General features: G+C 37.9%; 1 protein-coding gene across 1 annotated transcript in view; it reads right to left on the reverse strand.

Annotated features, from left to right (window-relative positions):
• LOC133330047 (tyrosine-protein phosphatase Lar-like) overlaps positions 1–20,708 on the reverse strand; it is a gene marked incomplete at its 3' end in the record, with an annotated part of 419,885 nt that overhangs the window by 107,746 nt on the left and 291,431 nt on the right. Inside the window, exon 5 of the mRNA XM_061538523.1 lies at positions 9,595–9,774. Coding sequence (XP_061394507.1) covers positions 9,595–9,774 — 180 coding nt within the window. The remainder of the gene's footprint in view (positions 1–9,594; positions 9,775–20,708) is intronic.

Here is a 20,708-nt window from a genome sequence, read left to right on the forward strand (position 1 = left end):
CTGAAAAATATTCTTTAAAAAATCCACGCCTTGTTGGCTGCCCTGAAAAATATTATTTAGAAAATCCACGCCTTGTTGGCTGCCCTGAAAAATATTCTTTAGAAAATCCACGCCTTGTTGGCTGCCCTGAAAAATATTCTTTAGAAAATCCACGCCTTGTTGGCTGCCCTGAAAAATATTAATCCTCAAAAACATATTTTTATAAAAATCTTACCATAGGTAGGTCTGGAAAAATGTATTTAAAAAATATCGCTCATGGATATGTTGCAATTTTTTTTAAATACTTCAAAAAAAATCAAGTTGTCTAGAATATTCAGTTCAGACCTTCTAATTATTTGTCCATATTCCCTTCACCGTGGGTTGTGTTGTGATGTACGGCTTTCAATTGTGGCCTATAGATCGACTCGAAAAAAAACACAAAAAAATTAAGTTTTTGGTCCACTTCATTCCAAAATTACTATGTGATCATAGCCGAGAATTATAGCCGTTGTCCTTGACCCTAAAAAATACATTTCAAAATCATCGCTATATGTTGGCAGTGTGAAAAATATTCTAAAAAATCTGAATACGTTAGCACCTGTAAATATTTAAGTCGAACTCCGACATCCGAGTACATACGACAATATTATTGATATCAATTTAAAGGTCAACCATTCCTCTTGGCTATATTATCAACTTCTAGGGTCTATGTCTTTCAGGGATAATTATATACGATATAGAATGTAACGTGTCAAAAGCCACATACATACAAAACGTCACCCATCGTAGCAACGACCTCGCATGACGTCCCCATGAGTACTAGGAACCAGTGCATAGGCATTTGCTCGCGTCAGCTACTCTATTATATAATTCTCATTTACGTTGTGACTCCGCAAACTGAAGTATTTCACTTTCATCTACCGAGGGCGGCTTGCAATTGCATAGGCTTGCTATTTTGTGTTGTGGATGTTCATTGCACTTACGATCATTCACAATTCTTTTGGGTGGCTAACCATTGTGGCGGCTACATAAATACATCCATACAGAGGCTTCGGCTTACTGTTCCACACAGAGGCTTCGGTTTACTGTTCCACACAGACACTTCGGTCTACTGTTCCACACGTAGGATTCGCCTTACTGTTGGTAGTTAGATATATTAGATTGTACGAGAACTTAGTCAGTAAGCAACTATTAACATCGTTCCCGATCACCGTTAAATCGTCGTTGCTGATCATCGTACTGACAGCAGGTAACCATCATTCCCGATCACCGTTAAATCGTCGTAGCCGATCATCGTACTGACAGCAGGTAACCATCATTCTCGATCACCGTTAAATCGTTGTTGCCGATCATCGTATTGACACAAGATAACCATCATTCCCGATCACCGTTAAATTGTCGCTGCCGATCATCGTACTGACACCAGATAACCATTATTCCCGATCACCGTTAAATCGTCGTTGCCGATCATCGCACTGACACCCGACAACCACAATTTCCGATCACCAATAATTCGTCGTTGCCGCTTGCGACATTCACCAGTCCCGATCACCGTTGAATCATCATTGCCGATCATCGATTCCGACTCCCGACGACCATCATTTCCGATCACCGTTAAACTGTCGTAGCCGCTCCCGATAATCACCAGCATATTAAGCCACCCGAAGTCAATTATTTGTATCGCATATTTATATATAAACACACTAGTATTAAAATCAATAAACAGCAGATTTTAACCCGCAGACACTAGTCTTTTTAATCAATAAGATTTTGTGGGTCCTTATGGAGACCTTGGACATGACTGGGCTAACCTTAGCCGACGACAAAACCACGTTACAAGAATACAAATTTTGTAATTGTTCACACAAAAGTAAAAATTTCGTGAAGATTGGTCCATAACTGAGGCCTGTATCGAGTTTACGGGCGGACACACATGTCAAGATCGACTCAGCTAGGCGTTACAAACTCTTGGGGCTGCACAAAGCTGTAATACCCTGACAGTATGGTTGTGTAGGGTATAAAAACAATTCAAAAAGCCCTGGGTTTTCCAAATCCCCAAAATAATCATGGATTTCATGGATTGCTGAGCTGATGTGATCATCTGCCTCAAATAAAAGTTTTTTGCCAGAGATTTTGTGTAGCTCTATTTTGTTGTTTTTTTTTTGGCTGTTTGACTGCATCTTACAGGTAATGACCATAACAAACAACTTTGTCCACTTGTTATACGCCAAAAGTTTTTCTGTTTTTTTCTCTTACAATTTTTGACGTTGTTTTCTTGTTTCCGAACTCCCCATAGAATGTTTGCAGTTGTGTGTGTGTTTTTTTTCGCTGGATTTTTTGGCAATTCAGTTTCCTAAGGAAGTTGCATTTTTCCAGAGTTTATGTTCAGGATATTTTTTTTTCGAGTGACGTTGTAACTCTTTTTGTTATTGGTCGTCGTGTTGTTGTGCTCTTGTTGTTGTCCTCTTCCTTGTTCTAAAGTCTTGTAATTTTATTGGTGTTGTTATGTTCTTCATGTCCAGCATCGAGGATGGAAGCAGACAACTTTGGTTCTTCATGTCCTGTGGACCATCATCATCATAATAAAAATAGAATCACGAGGAAGAGAAAAAAAGCAACAACAAAATTTTTTTTTTGTAGAACTATCTCCAAGCGAGAGCTAAGAAATTCTTCAGAGAGTCTTTAATCATTAAGTTTATGGCAAATTTTAGAATATTTCCAAAGGACTAACAAAAAACCACTCTCCTGCACTCATCCACACACACACAGAAACATAAAAGGGAAAAGGACATTGTTTACTTGGTTGTGATAATGCTGGTGGCAGCAAACCAAAAACAACAACAGTAACAGTAACAATCATCTTCGAAAAAATGTCTCGAAAAGACTTAAAGTTTTACAAAACTTGGTAATCATCTTGTTGTTTATGATTTTCATTCGCCATAGTCCCCCCTTCATACTTTCCCCCTCCTCCTCCTGATAGATTGTTAAACAAGTCAAACAAAAAAAAATCCGAAACAAAGAAACTTTGACAAATATTATAATAGATCATCATCAGGAGCATATAAAAAACGAAATGAAATAAATTTTTTTAAGGAAAACGCTCAAAAGTATGCAGGGATTTATGGTGTTAACACACAAAAAGCTAAGGGTCTTATGCTGGTCTTACAAGGGGTCTTATAGAAACCAAACACGAAATGTGTGACAAATTGTGATGCCTCAAGCATCAAACTTCCAGGCCCCCCTTTTTGCATATCAACTAAGTTCAGCTAAGAACTTAAGGGTAATCCCTAAAAGTATGCATGAATATACGTTTTATTTATTTATTTTTTCTTAGGACGCAGAGATTTTCTTATCGAAGTATGTAAATAAATAAATAAAAAAAAAAATAAATTCCATATATGTATCACATAAATATGTAAATAAAGACTTTCCCCCTTGTTTTTCTGATAATAAGATAATCAGAAAATTATATACTCCTATAAGTATGCTTTAATAATTTATTTAAAAAAGAAAAAAAAAATAATAATAATGTGAATTAGATACAAAACAATAGAGAAAAATAAAACCCCCGTCAATGCTACAATTCTGGGGAGATTTGAAGATGCTTAGGGGAGAAGTGATACAAATTGTTTAGACTTTTAATGTTAAGAAGTGCATACTTTTATGAGGGCAAATTTCTTTCCGCATTATTATTACATCCCCATAAGTATATATATATATGATGTATTTATAAACCCTTCTTTGCTTCTTTATAATTATATAAAAAAATTCTTAAAATAGAATATGTTTATGTCATTTACATAATGCCTACTTTTAGGGGTTATAGGTATTGGTGATAACTGCTGAGCAAGTTCCATATTGAACATAGGTGTATTGAGGTGAGGGAATTATCATCGTGCAACTATAAAAAGAAAGAAGGTAATCTTTGCAGATTATCTGAAATGGTGGGAAACTATATTGAATAAAGGTGTATTGAGGTGAGGGAATTATTATAGGACAATTATAAAAAGAGAAAGAAGACATTCTTTGCAGATTATCTGAAATGGGGAAACTTAATGGACGACCTGTAGCGAGGCTCTATAGACGAGCTAAAAGGAGTATCTATAGAAGGGCTGAAGCGATGCTCTAATAAGACATAGAGAAGGGCATCTCTCTCTATAGACGGACTGAAGAAAGTCTCCGTAGGCTAGCTACGTAATGCCTACTTTTAGGGGTTATATGTATTGGTGATAACTGCTGAGCAAGTTCTATATTGAATAAAGGTGTATTGAGGTGAGGGAATTATTATAGGACAATTATAAAAAGAGAAAGAAGACATTCTTTGCAGATTATCTGAAATGGGGAAACTTAATAGACGATCTGTAGCGAGACTCTATAGACGGGCTAAAAGAAGAATTTATAGACGGGCTGAAGCGATGCTCTAATAAGACATAGAGAAGGACATCTATATGGAGTCTCTATAGATGGACGGAAGAAAGTCTCCGTAGGCTAGATGAAGAACGGGTCAATAGGCGAGCTGAAGGGCGAGGCTTTATAGACAATATGAAGGGATGCTCTATAGGTTAGTTGTGAGGGATCAGTAGCTCTGTAGGCGAGCTGAACGCTTGGTAAAATTTTGAAAAAATTTACCTTTATTAACTTAAAAAAAACCCTGCCCTAGAGTATCATTCAAAAAAAAAAAAAAAAAAAAAAAATCACGCCTATTTTATTATTCCAAATATATATATTTTTATACCCCACACAACTATGTTGGCAGGGTATTATAGCTTTGTGCAGCTCCAAAAGTTTGTAACTTCGCGAAATATTGGTCCTAGACCCACTTTTAAGTATACTGATCGTCATATCTCGACGAGCTGAGTCGATCTAGACATGTGTGTGCGTCCGTCCGTCCATCTGTCTGTCCATTATAATTTGTAAACACGATACAGGCCACAGTTATGGACCAATCTTCACGAAATTTTGCATGTCGGATGGGTTCTGGTCAATGAAGACCCCACTTTTTTTTGGTAAACATCGGTTAATATTTAGGGGATGAAATGGACTAAATACGTAGTTTTTGTTTGATTTTCTGGTCGCTCCAGAGGCCGCAATTATGGCCCAAACATCGCGAAATTTTACATGAAGAAGGGTATCGGACGAAAGAATAACGATGACGGTTTTCATAAAGATCCTACAATATTTAACGGGTCAAATATACCCTGACTTTTGTGTGAAAAATGACAAATTTTGTATTCTATGGCGTATATAATTACTCCTGAAGGGCACAGACCCGCGAAGTTGACAGTATGTTCATGGTTGTATATGTATGGTTGTATGTATTCGGATGTGAGAGTTATACGTAAATATTTGAAGGTGTCTATGTGCTATGACATTGTTTAGTACTACTATTACTCCACTAGAGGGCGGAAATGTCGCGATGATCGCTTTGAAATTTTACATAATGTTCCGGTTATGCTCAATGACGATGCCTATAATTTTCGGTGATGTTGAGATGGTGCTTAAGGTGCAATAAACCGAAATCTTTATTTTTTCCAGATATTCTAGTCGCTTTAGAGGTCATTATTATATGCAGAACATCACATATTTTGCACGGTGAAGGGGATATGAACAATTATTGAGAACAGCTGTGTAGATGATGATCGGTCTATATTCCCCGAGGGTCAAATCAACCAAAGTTTTATGCGTTAAATATTCACCTCGGGAGAACAAGATTTGGAAAATATACCAGGGTTAGAACGTGGAGCTGTTGACTTATTATCAGACACCTGTTCGAAATACATATGGAAGCTGTGGCTGGATCGCCACCAATTTCAACAAAACCAAATTTCGTGTCAATCGGACAAACATTAGGAGTTTGTTGCACCATTTATGTAAAATCGGACGAAAATATATAAGGGAGCTATATCTAAAACTGAATGAATCTTCACAAAACTTAGCACACATTATTCTAGACTCAATTCAGTACGCTGTGCTAAATTTCGTGCAAATCGAAAGATATATTCGGACTTTTGTGCACCATTTACATTAAATCGGGCGAAAATATATATGGGAGTTATATCTAAATCTGAACCGATTTTCACGAAACTTAGCACACATCATTTTAGACTCAATTCAGTACGCTATGCCAAATTTCGTGCAAATCGAAAGATATACAGGGTCTTTGGTGCACCATTTACCTTAAATCGGACGAAAATATATTGGAGCTATATCTAAATCTGAACCAATTTTTTCCCAATTTCAATGGGATTCGTCCTTAGGCTAAATGAATATGCTGTGCCAAATTTCATCAAATTCGAATAATATATGCAACCAGTACTTTGTTTACAATTTAATATGGACAGACAGACGCACGGACATGCATAAATCGACTTAGAAAGTGATTCTATGCATATTCTCAAAAAGGACCTTGTGTCTATCTCGTTTCCTTTCGCCTTTTTCGAACATATGCACAATGACATAATACCCTGTACCACCGGGTGGTGAAGGGTATAAAAAAAGTGCCAGTCGGTGTTGCCGATAGATATATACCCTCACCCTATGCTTTGCGGAGCAGGTCTTCGTAGTTATACACAGGTTTTATTATTCGTTTTTATAAGTTATATATGTTTAATTAAATATAAAATTGTCCCTTTTTGTAGGAGGTACCAGAAATGGCAGACGGGTCCCATGTTCGCGTTAGATCTAGGCTTGGTAAAGATAATAGCTTGTGCAAAATTTGGTTCAAATCGGCCATTCCATTCGCCTAATATTGGATTTATAATTATTAGCAAGTGAAAAAGTGTTAAGTTCGGCCGGGATATTTGGTACCCAATAAGAACCCAATGTATCAAATTTCAGCCAATTCGGTGGGAAATCGCGCTCAAGAACTTCAAAATACCGAAAATTTGGGGGTACTGTTATATGGGGGCTATCCAAAAAATGAACCTATATTTATAATTTTTTGTAGAGATATTTGGTACGCAATAAGAACCCAATGTACCAAATTTCAGCGAATTCGGTGGAAAATCGCGCTCAAGAACCTCAAAATACCGAAAATTGGGTGTGCCCTTATACCATAAAATGGTGGAGGGTATAAAAATATTGTACCAAATTTGTGTGGAAAAGGTACCAGAAGGAGTCAAAATACCGAAAATTGGTGCCATTTTACAGAAAAATTGATCAATAGCAATAATAAAGATAATAGGTTGTGCAAAATTTGGTTCAAATCGGGCAGTCCATTCGCCTAATATTGGATTTATAAATGTTGAACATTTTGACCCTTTGTGTGGAAGGTACCAGAAGGTGTGGACCAATGGATCCCATCTTCGGACTTGATCTAGGCTTGGTAAAGGTAATTGGTTGTGCAAAGATTGGTTCAAATCGGGCATTCATTCGCCTAATATTTGATTTATAAATAATTTAAATATTGACCTTTTGTGTGGAAGGTACCGGAAGGAGTGGACCAATTGGTGCCATCTTCAGTGCAAAGTATGGTTCAAATCGGACATTGATTTAGCCTGATATTGGATTTATAAATATTGAAAATTTTGAACCTCTGTGGGGGAGGTACCAGAAGGAGTGGACCAATGAGTTCCACCTTGAAACCTCATCTAGGCTTGGTAAAGGTAATAGGTTGTGCAAAGATTGGTTCAAATCGGAAATCCCATCAGCCTGATATTGGATTCGTAAATGTTGAAAATGTTGACCCTTTGTGGGGGAGGTACCAGAAGGTGTGAACCAATGGATCCCATCTTCGGACTTGATCTAGGCTTGGTAAAGGCAATAAGTTGTGCAAAGATTGGTTCAAATCTAACATTGAATTAGCCTGATATTGGATTCGTATATATTGAAAATGTTGACCCTTTGTGGGGGAGGTACCAGAAGGTGTGGGCCAATGGATCTCATCTTCGGACTTGATCTAGGCTTGGTGAAAATAATAAGTTGTACAAAGTTTCGTTAAAATCGGATAGTCCGTTTGCATATTATTATAAAATTAATTTTTAGCACTATTTTTGACCACTTTGTGGGGGAGGTTCCAGAAGAAGTGGATCGATATTCCCCATCTTCAAACTTGATCTTGGTTTGGAAAAGGTAATAGTTTGTGCAAAGTTTGGTTCAAATCGGACATCCCATTTGCCTGATATTGTATTCGTAAATATTGAAAATTTTGACCCTTTGTGGGGGACTTGCCAGAAAGTGTGGACCAGTGGGTCCCATATTAATACATAGTCCAGGCTTAGTAAAGATAAAAAGTTGTACAAAGTTCCGTTAAAATCGGATAGTCCGTTTGCATGTTTTATAAAATTAATTTTTAGCACAATTTTGACCATTTTCTGGGGGAAGTACCAGAAGGAGTGGATCGATAATCCCCATCTTCGAACTTGATCTGGAGCAAAGTTTGGTTCAAATCGGACATTCCATTAGCCTGATATTGGATTCGTAAATATTGAAAATGTTGACCCTTTGTGGGGGAGGTACCAGCCGGAGTGGACCAATGGGTTCCATCTTCCTACATAGTCTAGGTTTGGTATTATCTTTATCGGACATCCCATTAACCTGATATTGTATTCGTAAATATTCGTTATATTCGTTTGTATGTTATTATAAAATTAATTATTAGCAAAATTTTGACCATTTTGAGGAGGAGGTACCAGAAGGATTGGATCGATATTCCCCATCTTCGAACTTGATCTTGAGCAAAGTTTGGTTCAAATCGGACATCCATTAACCTGATATTGGATTCGTCCTTCAGGAAGGTACCAGATGGAATGGACCAATGGGTCCCATTTTCTAGGCTTGGTAAAGATAATAAGTTGTACAAAGTTTCGTTAAAATCGGATAGTCCGTTTGTATGTTATTATAAAATTAATTTTTAGCACAATTTTGTGGGGGTAGGCACCAGAAGGAGTAGATCGATATTCCCCATCTTCGAACTTAGACTAAGTTTGGAAGAAATATTAAGATGTGCAAAGTTTGGATGAAAACGATTATTCTCTTCGAGAGTTATCGTGCGCACCAGCCAGCCAACCAGACAGACAGACGGAAAACGCACGGACGGACAGACGGACGGACTTGGCTATATCGACTCCAAATTTTCTGCAACGGATTTGGTCCCATGAAACATGGGTCCTAAAACCAATATTTCGATTAGGCACATTTTCACCGTATCAAAGTGTATATACCCCCATTAGCCATAAGGCTGAGGGTATAAAAATATTCGTTTTGACATTTATTTAAAATATTTTTTTTAAATCTAATTTTTTGAAATTCTTGTTTTAAATATTTTAATGTTTTTTTTCAATATCATTTTTTCCAGCATGCCTGTAACATTTTCCAATGGTAAGCTTATCTTTCAATTTTGTACATTTTAAATTACATCCTTTTAGTTTCCATTTTTTGTGTTCGTTCGCCTTTATCTTATTTTTGTTAATATTTAAATACATTTTTCGCTCCATCCCTCTCTCTCCCTCTCTCTGGTCATATCCACTTTGGAAAATATTTTAAAAGCATCAGCATTATCCCCAACCCTTTCAATTTATAGCCATACCCTGGGGTCCATTTTCACAAAGGATTGTTTTATGGAAATATCCGCTCAACACAAAAAAAAAAATGGAAAGAAGTTTCATTAACACTTACCGTCTTTTAACGAATATCGTGGATTAGTCATGTCGACTCTTGTCTGATTCTTAATCCAATATATCACAGGTGTTGGATTACCGGTTGCCTTACATTGCATCGTTGCCGTATGGCCCACTTCAATGACACGCAAGCTGGGATGCTGGATGATAACGGGAAAGCCTGGTGGTGGTTTGTCAACTGTAAGGAAAAAAGAGAGAGAGAGAAGGAGAAAACAAAGAATGAGTAAAATTTTGCGTTAAAGGATAAGGAATAAAATATTGAATCGATTTTTATTTTTTTTTTAACATAAATGAAAACCTAAGAGGATTCGATAAATTTTAATAATTGAAAAAAAATTTTGAAATTTTTGAAATAAAAAAAAAATTTGAAATTTTTGAAATAAAAAAAATATATTTTTCTAAATATTGATAAAAAAAATAGTGTCTGGTTTGATAACCTATATTATCGGTCATCAAACCCATATAAATTTTTGTTCCCAAAAATTGGGTCAATGACCATTTTGTCAAGATACCCACCCTAGATACCACATCTCCAAAATTGGTTTAAGAAAGCAAACATATAAAACACACACACACAACAATAAAAAACAATTGTTGTTGTTATTGTCAAGTTGTCAACAATGTCAAATAACAAGAACAAATATTCTAGAGTATGTGTGGGCAACATGTGGCCCCCTTAGTGCCTTATCAGTCAGACAAAGTCAAATTTAAGAATACAAAAGACCATGAGAAAACGGTCAACACAAAATCGAAACACAAAAAAAAAAACAACAACAATGCCCCTTCAAATCATGACATGAAATGCATTTTGGTTCTGGAAACCCCGTCCCATTGGCCTTCGATCTCCCCTCTACTCGGAATATTTATTTTTAAAAATATTTTATTATTTTTTTTATCAAAATAATAATCCCAATCATCCCCTGCCTCTATAACTGCTTCCAAAGTAAGCAGTAGTGGTAGCTATTCATATTTCCGAACCTCGATCTGTCACACATCTTTTCCCAACAAAGTCCAGAGGCTTATGCGGTGAAAAAAACAAAACCGCGGTTGTTGATTCAACACAGCGGCAATTCCGGAAAATCCAAACAAAAATTATTCCGCTTTCTTTTCGATGTTTGGTTGTGTGGTAGAGTATGTGTGTGGGAGTGTGTGTGTGTGGGAGTATGTGTGTGTGTGAGTATGTATGTGTGAGTATTGGTTGGGTATTATTTTAATTTCACTCCAGACACGTTTTATTATAAATATTGGCCATCCAGGCAGGCAGCCAGCCACACGCCCACCCACCCACACATATGGGCCCTCACTTATACACTGGCAAACCAAATAAGTTTATAATGCACATATGCAGAATAAACCGCAAAACAGAAAAAAGGTTTAACATGGCGAAGAGGCATAACTAAAGGGGTATGCAATAAGTAAAAAAAATACTAAAACACAAATTTAAAACCTGTGAGCGGAGCAATATAGTCGGACGGGGCCGACGACCATACGATACCCAATACAACTACCACGGAACTCTAACTTTTTTCTAACGGATTTTTATTCCTCAATATTTCGAGGTAGTTGCACCCTCTTGCCCGGTTAGAGGTCAAAAGCACCTCTTCATTACACCCTACTTTTTACGAATAGTATTTTCCGAATATTACTAAAATATTCAGTACAGCCCTTCTAATTACTTATCCAGATCCTTCCCTTCACCGTGGGTTGTATTGTGATGTTGGGCTTATAGTTGTGGCCTATAGATCGACTCGAAATAATACAATAAACCTGTGAGCGGAGCACGATAGACGGACGGGCCGACGACCATACGCTACCCGACACAACTACCACGGAACTCTAACTTTCTGTGGATGTTTATTCCGAGCCTGGGCAATATTTCGTGTTATTTGCACCCTCATGTCCGATTAGAGGTTGACAGCACCTCCTCATTACATCCGCATATTTCCGAATATTACTAATACTCAGTTCATTCTTTCAAATTACATGTCCAGATTCTTCCCTTCGCCATGGGCTGTATTGTGATGTTCGGCTTATAGTTGTGGCCTATAGATCGACTCGAAATAATACAAAAAACCAGTGAGCGGAGCAATATAAACGGACGGGGCCGATGACCATACGATACCCTACACAACTACCACAGAACTCTAACTTTCTGCGGATGTTTATACCGAGCCTGGGCAATATTTCGTGTTATTTGCATTCTCTTGTCCGATTAGAGGTCAACAGCACCTCTTCATTACACCCACATATTTTCCGAATATTACTAATATTCAGTACAGCCCTTCTAATTACTTGTCCAGATTCTTCCCTTCACCGTGGACTGTATTGTGATGTTCGGCTTATAGTTATAGATCGTCTCGAAATAATACAAAAATAAGTTTTCGGTCCACTTCATCCTAATATGATTATCTGATCATCACCGAAAATTATAGGCGTAGTCCTTGATGGTGTACGGGATGATAGATACAAAGCAATGGCTCTGATTGGCTTTAACATGGCGAAGCCCAGGCTTATCTTGGTCGCTCCACTTCATCCTAACATGATTTTCTGAGCATCACCGAAAATTATAGGCGTACTCCTTGATGGCGTAGGGGATGATAGATACCAAACAACGGCTCTGATTGGCTTTAACATGGCGAAGTCCAGGCTTATCTTGGTCGCTCTTACATTTCAATTGAGGACACTGACCTCCCCGCGGTACCACCTGGGGAGCTACTTTTTCATCAACCGATGAAGTAGTGAGCTAATATGTGCCTCGAGTTCACCCATGAGAACTCTAAAAAATGGGTTGAGGCGTCGGATTAGTTGCCCACACTCGGAAAACCCAACATACTATGAAAAAGCAACGAAAAGGAAACCAAACCCCCCTAATATTGACGACCCCCGCAAACGTATAAAGGACCGCGATCTGCGAATCTGCACTTGGAATGTGCGCATGTTGTACAGAACAGGCGCAGTGTTCGCTTTGGCGGATGTACTCAAGAAGTACAAAGCCGATGTTATTGGCTTACAGGAAATGCGATAGAAAGGGACTGACGTAAGTAAATCGGATGATTACGCCCTGTATTATAGCTGCCATGAAACGAGAGTGGAATTTAACAGCGGATTTATGGTTAACAGGAGAATAAAAGACCTCGTCTCTAGATTCAATCCAGCAGATGAGCGAATTGCCATAATCCGCATAAAAGCGAAGTTCTCTACATCAATCTCATTAACGCTCATGCTCCGACCAAAGACAAAGATGAACAGACCAAAGATATATTTTACGAGAGCCTAGAAACATCATATGATCGTTTCCCTAGACGTGACATTAAAATTCTGCTAGAAGATTTTAATGGAAAAATCGGAAGGGAAAATATCTTTGGCCCCACCGTCGGAAAATTCAGCCTCCACGAAGAAACATTAGACAACGGGGCATGAGGTTGATTGTCTACGCAGCAGCAAAAAACATGGTAGTGAGCAGCACCAGATTCAAGCATCTCGATATACTCAAGGCCACTTGGATTTCTCCCGATCGAACAACGAGAAAACAAATCGATCATGTTGTGATAGACGGAAGGCATTCATTCAGTGTTTTAGACGTTCGATCGATCCGAGGAGCGAATATTCGGACCGATTCGGACCATTACCTTGTGGCAGCCAAGGTACGCACCTGAGAAATCAAATCGATCATGTTGTGATAGACGGAAGGCATTCATCCAGTGTTTTAGACGTCCGATCGATCCGGGGAGCGAATATCGAATCGGACCATTACTTTGTGGCAGCCAAGGTACGCACCCGTCTTAATGTAGCAGCAAAAGTGCGATCCAACACAACACGGAAACTCGACGTCGAAAAGCTGCAAACAAAGCAGATACCCCTTGTCATGATAATAATATAGAAGCACAATGACAGAGAATTGCCCACTGCAGGAAAAGCAACACTTGGTTACCAAAGACCACCATCAAGAAATCCGTGTTACGATCAGGAGTGTCGTAATGCTACGGAAATGAAAAACGCAGCGTATAGGGCAACCCTGCGTGACAGTAGCCACACGTAATGTGATGGAGAACTATCGGGAGAAAGGGAGAGAGGAAAAACGTATTTTCAGAAAAAAGAAGAAAGAACAAGAAAGACGTGAGCGTGAGTAAATCGAGATGTACAGGAGTCAGAATGAAGTCCGAAAATTCTACCAACGGGTAAAACACCAAACCGAAGGCTTTGATGCAGGCACATCCTCCTGTAGAGATAAAGAAGGAAACCTGGTGACACATACAGACAGCGTGCTGAGAATCTGGAAGGAGCATTTTGAGAAACTTCTGGTATCAAATAGTAGCAGTGAAGTCGATAACCCAGAACCAATAATAGATGACGGTATAGAGTGTATACCACCTAGCCAAGATGAGGTCAGAATATCAATCAATCGGCTGAAGAATAATAAAGCAGCAGGTGCCGAACTATTCAAGAATGGTGGTCCGATGCTGGTAAGGAGCATGCACCACCTGATTACTACAATTTGGCTCGAAGAATGCATGCCCAATGATTGGAACCTCAGCATCCTGTGTCCCGTGCACAAAAAAGGAGACAAGACGATATGTGCGAACTATTCAAGACTGGTGGTCAGATGCTGGAGAATGCACCAGCTGATTACTACAATTTGGCTGGAAGAATGCATACCCTTATGATTGGAACCTCAGCATCCTGTGTCCCGTGCACAAAAAAGGAGACAAGACGATATGTGCCAACTATAGAGGAATAAGTCTCCTTCCCATCGCATATAAAGTGCTATGCAGTGTACTGTGTGAACGACTGAAGCCAATGGTCAATAACATTATTGGGTCATACCCATGCGGCTTCAGACCTGGCAAATTTTCACTCTGCGCCAAATCCTGGAAAAACCCACGAAAAACACATCGACACATATTCGTCGACTGCGTTTGGCATTCCTGCAAAATTAATTCGGCTATGCAGGATAACTTTAAGTGGCACAAGATCAGCAGTTAAAGTCGGAAAGAACATATCGGAGCCCTTTAATATCGAACGGGGATTCAGACAAGGTGACAGTTTGTCGTGTGACCTTTTTAACATCTTGCTGGAAAAGGTCATACGAGAGGCAAAGGTAAACAGAAATGGCACTCTGTACACCAAACAACACATGTTACATGCCTACGCCGATGACATCGATATAAAGGGTTGAACATTGCGAGCGGTAACAGCCATCTTTGAACAAATCGAGAAGGAGTCTGCCAAAGTGGGTCTGGCAGTAAACGGCGAGAAGACCAAGTTGATGGTATCAACGCGCAAGACATCCAGTAGACTCGGACCAACTGTGGAACTTGAGAACTACAGCTTGGAGGTTGTCAAAGATTTTACATACCTTGGTAACGCCATAAATAAAACGAATGACTTCAGTTTTGAAATTCGGAGAAGGATTGTGATGGCCAACAAATGCTACTATGGTCTGAGCAAACAACTCAAAAGCGAGGCACCACCCGCCAGACCAAAGCGGGCACCTCCCGCCAGAAAGAAAGTTCTGTCACAAGCCAGCTAAGTAAGTAGCAAAGTCTTGGGCGCTGCACAAAGCTACAATACCCTAACATTATAGTTGTGTAGGGTATAAAAATCCACTTCTATAGATAGGCCTTAAAAACATATTTTTTATAAAATCCACGCTTGAAAAATTAATTTAAAAAAATCCACGCCTATTCATGGCTATAGGTAGGAATTAAAAAGTATTTCTAAAAAACACGCCTATAGTTAGGCCTTAAGAAATATTTTGAAAAATCCACGCCTATAGGTAGGCCCGTAAAAATTAATTCTAAAAAAATCCCTGCCTTTGGAGCCTTGAAAAATGTATTAAAAAACCAAGCCTATAGGTAGGCCTTGAAAATTAGTTTTAAAAAATCAACGCCTATAGGTAGGCATTGCAAACCTATGTGTTTTAAAATCCAGTATTCAATACCCCTTTTGTTAAATCCCTCTCCCTCCACCCATTGTGCCATGCTATGGTCATATTCGATTTTATGCGGTTTTTCTCTGTTCTTTTATTATTTTAGCTTAACTACATAAATATTTGAATGTATGCCGGCATGCATACATGTGAACATATGTATGGGTATTCTCGTTACTAACTTGTATGGTATTCAGATTTTTTTCGTATTTTTTTCTGAATTTTCTTTGTTGTGGTATATCTCTCCCCCCAAACTCCATGCTAAGAATCTGCCGGAAAAATACCATCAAAATATTTTAACACTTGGCAATAGCAGCAATACAGAGTAAATTTTAGTACATCCGTGTAATGTGTATGTGTGTGAGTGTTCATTTCCGCCAAAAACTGACAAACAACAGACACTCACTGAGTGTGTGTGTGTCACACAGAACAACAAAATGCCAATGCCATTTTACAAAAATTGTCCTATTGTATTCGCGATGACTACTGGATAAATATGTAGACGACAAGTGGCAGTGTATTGGGTAAATATGGCGATAATAATAATAATAACAAAGACAATAAAAAATAATAATAAAAACAACAACAAAAACAATACAAAGGAGACAAAATATGAAAAATTACATTCACAGCACACACACATATACATTTGTATGTGTATATATGGCAACTCATCCATATGGCAAATAAGAAAACCGGAAATACAAAAAAAAAAAAAAAAAAATATTCTTCTTTTTTAACACTACAGTAAAAGGATTTAATTGAAATGTGTAAATAAGCCTGAGAGTACCTTAAATGAAAATGATTTTGATTCTGTTATATTCAGAAAAAAAATTGAAATATGTGCATAAATATTATGGGAAGCTCAAAAAAAGGATGTGAAACTGAATCACCTGGATTGGCAAAAGACTTTGCATAAATATTGATTTAACCTGTTTCTACTTAGTTTGGATTTTGTGTGTATGTATTGGTGTGCTTGTATGTGTGTGCTGAATATGCAAAAGGGAGAAAAACCAAAAATTCAAATTGAAAAAAATTAATACATGAACAGAAGACGAATGCAAAAAATTAAGATCAATATGGATTACCTTAAAAATAATTTTTAAAAAATCCACGCCTTGTGTAGGAGCTTAAAAATAATTTTCAAAAAAATCCACGCCTTGTGTAGGACCATAAAAATAATTTTTAAAAAATCCACGCCTTGTGTAGGACCACAAAAATAATTTTTTAAAAAATTCACGCCTTCTGTAGGACCCTAAAAATAATTTTTAAAAAATCCACGCCTTGTCTAGAAGCTTAAAAATAATTTTTAAAAAATCCACGCCTTGTGTAGGACCATAAAAATAATTTTTAAAAAATCCACGCCTTGTGTAGGAGCTTAAAAATAATTTTTAAAAAAATCCACGCCTTGTGTAGGGCCTTAACAATAATTTTTGAAAAATCCACACCTTGTGTTGGGCCTTAAAAATAATTTTTAAAAAATCCACGCCTTAACTAGGACCTTAAAAATAATTTGTAAAAAATCCACGCCTTGTGTAGGACCATAAAAATAATTTTTAAAAAATCCACGCCTTGTGTAGGACCATAAAAATAATTTTTAAAAAATCCACGCCTAAAGGCCTTAAAAAAGATTTCCAATCGCGTTGGTCTTGTGCGCATCTCCTCCAATTTGAAAGATCGCGTTCCAAGATGTTGTTTTCGACTTGGTCTTTCCATCTTATTCGTGGCCTTCCCCCTCTAGGGAACCATCAGTAGGCTCGCTTTTTTATGCCTTTTGAGCTGGGGCATTCTCATTCATTCGCAGAACATGGCCTAGCCATCGTAGTCGCTGCAGCTCAATACGACTGACTATGTCGATGTTCGCGTATAAATTGTAGAACTCGTGGTTCATTCGACGCCGATATTCACCGTCAACGCAGATAGGCCCATAGATCTTTCGGAGAATTTTTTTTTTCAAATACCCCAAGAGCTGCCTCATCTGCGCAAGTACCCATGCTTCAGTCCCATCCATATAACAGCACGAATAACAGCACGCTGATACGTCTTGTAAAGTGTGAATTTGGAATTTGGCCTTGTTTCTAAACTGCTTACTTAGACCATAGCAGCATCTGTTGACCATCACAATCCTTCTCCGAATTTCAAAACTGATATCATTAGTTTTATTTATGGTAGTACCAAGGTATATAAAATCTTTAACTACCTCCAAACTGTAGTTCTCAAGTTCCACTGTTGGTCCGAGTCTACTGGACCGCCTGCGCATTGATACCATAAGCTTGGTCTTTTTGCCGTTTACTGCCTGACCCACTTAGGCAGACACCTTCTCAATTTGTTCAAAGGTGGCTGTTACAGCTCTCAGTGTTCGACTCATTATGTCGATGTCCTCGGCGTAGGCGAGTAACATGTGTTGTTTGGTGTACAGAGTGTCATTCCTGTTTACCTTTGCGTCTCGTATGACATTTTCAAGCAGGATGTTGAACAAGTCACACGACAAACTTTCACATTGTCTGAATCCCCGTTCGGTATTGAAGGGCTCCGATAGGTCCTTTCCGACTTTAACTTCTGATCTTGTGCCACTTAACGTTATCCTGCATAGCCGTATTAATTTTGCAGGAATGCCGAACGCAGACATGGCATTAAACACCTCTGAGCGGATAGGGTCGTCGAATGCGACATTATAGTCGACAAATATGTGGTATGTCATGCCCCGTTGTCAGATGTTTCTTTGTGGAGGCTGAATTTTCCGACGGTGGGGCCAAAGATAGTTTTCCCTTCCGATTTTTGCATTAAAATCTCTAAGCAGAATTTTAATGTCATGGCCAGGGCAGCGATCATATGATGTTTCTAGGCGCCCGTAAAAAATGTCTTTGGTCTGTTCATCTTTGTCTTCGGTCGGAGCATGGGCGCAAATGAGACTGATGTAGAAGAACTTCGCTTTTATGCGAATTATAGCAATTCGCTCATCTACTGGAGTGAATCTGGAGACGAGGTCTTTTATTCTCCTGTTAACCATAATTCCGCAGCCAAATTCATGTCTCGATTCATGGCAGCTATAATATAGTGCGTAATCGCCTGATTTACTTATGCCAGTTCCTATCCATCGCATTTCCTGTAAGGCAATAATATCGGCTTTGTACTTCTTGAGTACATCCAACAAAGCGAACACTGTGCCTGTTCTGTACAACATGCGCACATTCCAAGTGCAGATTCGCAGATCGTGGTCTTTTATATGTTTGCGGGGGTCTTCAACATTAGGTTGAAGACCCTTGGTTTTCTTGGTTTTCTTGGTTGGTTGGTTTTCTTTTTCTTGGCTTTTTCACAGCAGAAGGGGTTTTCCGAGTGTGGGCAATTAACCCGACGCCTCAACCCATTTTTTATAGTTCTTATGGGTGAACTCGCGGTACATATTAGCTTACTATTTCAACGGGTAATGAAAATAGCTACCCCAGGTGACACCGCGGCAAGGTCAGTGTCCACAATTGAGATGAAAGAGGGACCCAGATAAGCCTGGACTTCACCATGTTAAGGCCAATCAGAGCCGTTGCTTGGTATCTATCATCCCCTATGCCACCCAGGCCCTAATAATTATAATAGTTTTTAAAAAATCCCATTTAATAATTTATCCTAAAAGTAGGCAACATATTTTGATATCTTGAATAAAAAAACTTCCTTTTTTGGAAATATAAAAAAAGAAAAATATAATTCCATAAAAAAAATTTTAACCCAATAAAATCACAACTTAAGTAAATTCTACTCCAGAAATAGTTTTTTTGTTATCTCCCTTACAATTAAATTAAAGTTTATCTGGAAAGCATAGCTGCCGGTCCTATCTTTTCTATCTAAGTTAAAAGAAGAACAAGGAGAAAAAACTGCAAAATTGTAAATAAAATCCAAATGGAAAATCTCTTAGCTAGAAAAATTCAAATCCAAAAGTGAAAAACAATATGGGAAAAAATATACCTGACAGCAGTTGCATATTTAAGCATGAATGTGCTGCAAAAAGGGAAATATGAGAAAAATGGAAATTGAAAAAAAACAAAAAATATATATAAAGTAATCTATTGTCAATACATATTTACGAACACTCACACACACACATAAGTCATTCGTATGTCATTCGAATGCCAAGAGGCTAAAACAGAGGGATAGAGAGAGGGTCCGGAAAAAATGCCATCTTATTAAGTTTTAATGCAAATGGATAATGGCATATATGGGTATGCCATGTGTGAATGTATGTGTGTGTCATATGGAAAGTTCTTAGAAGTGTCAGTGTCGATTGGAATATTCCAAATAGGATAGAAAACAAATCTATATTTTATCATGGCAGGATATGGATAATAAAAAAATTGAACTTTAAGTTATTTTAAGAAGAGAAAAATAAATTTAAATTTTTTAAAGTCTACTTATAGGGGTGGATTGTTTATTATTAAGTTTTAAGGTCTACCTACAGGCGGGAATTTAAAAAAAAATATATAATTCTGAGGCTTACTTATAGGAGCGAATTTAAAAAAAAAGATTTCTGAGGCATACTTATAGGCGTGGATGTTTTAAAAAATATTTTTAGGACACACATATAGGCGTGGATTTTTAACAATATTTTTTGGGCCCACTTATAGAAGTGGATTTTTTAAAAATATTTTTAGAATCCACACATAGGCGTAGATTTTTAACAATATTTTTAGGGCCCACTTATAGAAGTGGATTTCTTAAAAAATATTTTTTAGTCTACTTATAGGCGTGGATTTTTATACCCTTCACCACACTGTGGTACAGGGTATTATGTCTTTGTGCATATGTTTGTAACAGGCATAAGGAAACGAGATAGACACATGGTTCCTTTTGAGAATATGCATAGAATCACATTCTGAGTCGATTTACGCTGTCTGTCCGCCGGTCCGTCCATGTATTTTTGTAAACAAAGTACAGGTAGCATTTATGATTCGATTTGGATAAAATTTGGCATAGGTCACTTATTTGACCCAAGGATGAACCCAATTGAAATTGGGAAAAATCGGTTCAGATTTAGATATAGCCCCTATATATATTTTCGTCCGACTTAATGTGAATGGTGCACAAAAGTTCCTATATATCTTTCGATGTGCACGAAATTTGGCAGAGCGTAATGACTTAGGTATAGAATGATGTGTGTTAATTTTCGCGAAAATCGGTTCAAATTTAGATATAGC

The sequence above is a fragment of the Musca vetustissima genome, unplaced genomic scaffold, assembly GCF_032173495.1.
Source record: "Musca vetustissima isolate MV318-11 ecotype Yass unplaced genomic scaffold, APGP_CSIRO_Mvet_v1 utg1054, whole genome shotgun sequence".
Taxonomy (NCBI): Eukaryota; Metazoa; Arthropoda; class Insecta; order Diptera; family Muscidae; genus Musca; species Musca vetustissima.